Consider the following 2,919-nt stretch of genomic DNA (forward strand, 5'->3'; position numbering starts at 1 on the left):
AACCAGAACACAGCAAAAACACCAGGAAGAAGGAGGCTTAGAGAGAGCAAAACCTCAGACATCAGACCACTTGGCTTCCTCACATCTAGATAGACAACAAAGGGCTTCCAGAGGAAAGAAAAAAAGGGAGAAGGGGGCTCCAGGCAGGTGTGTCGATGTTGCTCCTGTAACAGCCCCTTACCCTGAACCCACTGGCCTGCTCAGCTCCTTTCTTCCTCCCTGTGCTGCATGGTGTCCCGGGGTACCAACTTCAGGAAGCTACCCACCACGGACATCTTCAGGGACTTACAAGGGATGAACAAGCACCAGCTATATTACCAGATTTTAAACTTTGCCATGATTGTATCTTCTGCTCTTATGATATGGAAAGGCTTGATAGTTGCCACTGGAATTGAAAGCCCTATTATGGTGGTGCTGAGTGGCAGTATGGAAACAGCTTTTCATAGAGGAGACCTCCTGTTTTTAACAAATTTCTGGAAAGATCCCATTAGAGCTGGGGAAATAGTCATTTTTAAAGTTGAAGGAAGAGATATTCCTATAGTCAACAGAGTCATCAAAGTTCATGAAAAAGACAATGGAAATGTCAAATTTCTAACTAAAGGAGATAATAGTGAAGTTTATGATAGAGGTTTGTACAAAGAAGGTCAAAACTGGCTAGAAAAGAAGGATGTTGTAGGAAGAGCAAGAAGGTTTTTGCCATACATTGGGATGGTTACCATAATCATGAATGATTATCTGAAATTCAAGTATGCTTTTTTGGCTATAATGGGTGAACATGTGACACTGAAATGTGAATCCTAAAATAAGAAGCAGAAGCAATTTCTGGGATTGGACTGAAATGAATTATATTGAAAAAAGAAAGACTAATATATTAAAAAATGTTCCACTTGCTATATTAAATAAAACAATATGCAGGGGTTTTTATCTTGTCCAAATAAATGGCTTATCAGTTTAAAAAAAAAGATGAAAGAAAACCAGATCAAACACAAGGACCATACTGCTGGACAGCTCAGCTCAGTGAAAACACTCCTTTGTGTCCCTCCACATTTTTTGTTTTGTTTTGTTTTTCTCCTCTCAAGTTTTAGCCTAAGAGCAATTTAAGAAGTACAGACTAATCCAATCAATACAGGATAAATACCAACAACTGCAAAGACAAGAAGTCTTCAGAAGACAGGGAAAGTAATTACAAACCTCCATTGCCAGGGAAAGAAGATCTTACATCAAAGATCATTAAATACATCTGCTCAAACTAGCAGAACAGAAAAGGAAAAGATATGGGTAAACAAAAGAAAAAGAGAAAAGAAATGACAATTGACAACTTCTTTCAAGGAAGTGAAAAGAGATCAAATGAAACAGAAATAGAAGAAGAGGAAAAAGTTCCAGCAAATTGGACACAGACTTTGGAAGATCTCAAAATTCAATTAACTCAAGAACTTCAGGAATTCAAAAAGCAATCAAGAGAGACTGAAGACAATTTGAAAAAGGAAAAAGATGAACTAAAACAAGAAAATACACTCTTAAAAGCCAGAATTGGCCAGCTTGAAAATGAAGCAAAGAAGACAAAAGATGATCTACAAAGAAAATAAGACCAGAAGGAGGATGACCAAAAGGCAAGGGATGAAATTCAGTCATTAAAAAACAGAACTCAATAACTAGAAGCAAATGATTTCACAAGGCAGTAAGAATATAAAAAACAAAATGAAAAAAATGAAAAATTTGAAGAGAATATGAAACACCTCATTGATTCAACCAAAGATATGGAGAACAGAGCTAGAAGAGACAACTTAAGAATTATTGGCTTACCAGAACATAATGATAAAAGAAAAAAAGTTTAGATTAGTTACAAGAAAATATCAGAGACAATTGCCCTAACATTCTCAAACAAGAGAGAAAAGTGGAAATTGAAAGAATCCACAAATCACCTCCTACATTTAAACCACAATAGACAACTTCTAGGAATATTGATAGCCACATTCAAAAACTACCAGACAAAGGAAAAAATGTTACGAGCTGCTAAAAAGAAGCCTTTTAGATATCAGAGAACCACAATTAGGATAACACAGGATCTGGCTGCATCTACATTGAAGGACCAGAAGGCATGGAACACAATATTCAGGAAAGCAAGAGAACTGATTTAGGGAGCGCAGATATTAATGAATTGGGCATACAACTTAAGAAACTAGAAAATGAACAAATTGAAAATCCTCAGATGAAAACTAAATTAGAAATACTAAAAATCAAAGAAGAAATTAATAAAATTGAAAGTAAAAGAACTATTGAATTAATAAATAAGACCAGAAGCTGGTATTTTGAAAAAAAACATACAAAATAGACAAAGTACTGATAAATCAAATAAAAAAAGGGAAGAAGAAAAGCAAATAAACAGTATCAAAAATGGAAAGGGAGACCTCACCTCTAATGAAGAGAAAATTAAGTCAATCATTAAAAACTATTTTGCCCAATTATATATCAATAAATATAGCAATCTAGGTGATATGGATTAATATTTACAAAAATATAAATTGCCTAGATTAACAACAGAAAAATAGAATACTTAAATAATCCAATATCAGAAAAATAAATTGAAAAAGCCATCAAAGAACTCCCTAAGAAAAAATCGCCAGGGCCTGATGGATTCACAAGTGAATTCTATCAAACATTCAAAGAACAACAAATCTCAATACTATACAAATTATTTGATATGATAAGCAAAGAAGGAGTCCTACCAAATTCCTTTTATGACACAAATATGGTACTGATTCCAAAGCCAGGCAGACTAAAAATAGAGACAGAAAACTACAGACCAATTTCCCTAATGAACATAGATGCAAAATTCTTAAGTAGAATACTAGCAAAAAGACTCCAGCAAGTGATCAAGAGGGTTACTCATCATGATCAAATGGAATTTATACCAGGAAT

The 2,919-nt window shown here is 34.4% G+C and overlaps 1 protein-coding gene across 1 annotated transcript; it reads left to right on the forward strand.

Moving 5' to 3' along the window:
* The first annotated feature begins 264 nt into the window (after positions 1-264).
* Positions 265-801, forward strand: LOC123239342 (signal peptidase complex catalytic subunit SEC11C-like). The gene has a single exon (XM_044666618.1). The coding sequence runs from the start codon at positions 295-297 to the stop codon at positions 799-801; it is 507 nt and encodes a 168-aa protein (XP_044522553.1). The 5' UTR covers positions 265-294.
* The last annotated feature ends 2,118 nt before the right edge of the window (positions 802-2,919 follow it).

The sequence above is a fragment of the Gracilinanus agilis genome, chromosome 3 (genome assembly GCF_016433145.1).
Source record: "Gracilinanus agilis isolate LMUSP501 chromosome 3, AgileGrace, whole genome shotgun sequence".
NCBI lineage: Eukaryota > Metazoa > Chordata > Mammalia > Didelphimorphia > Didelphidae > Gracilinanus > Gracilinanus agilis.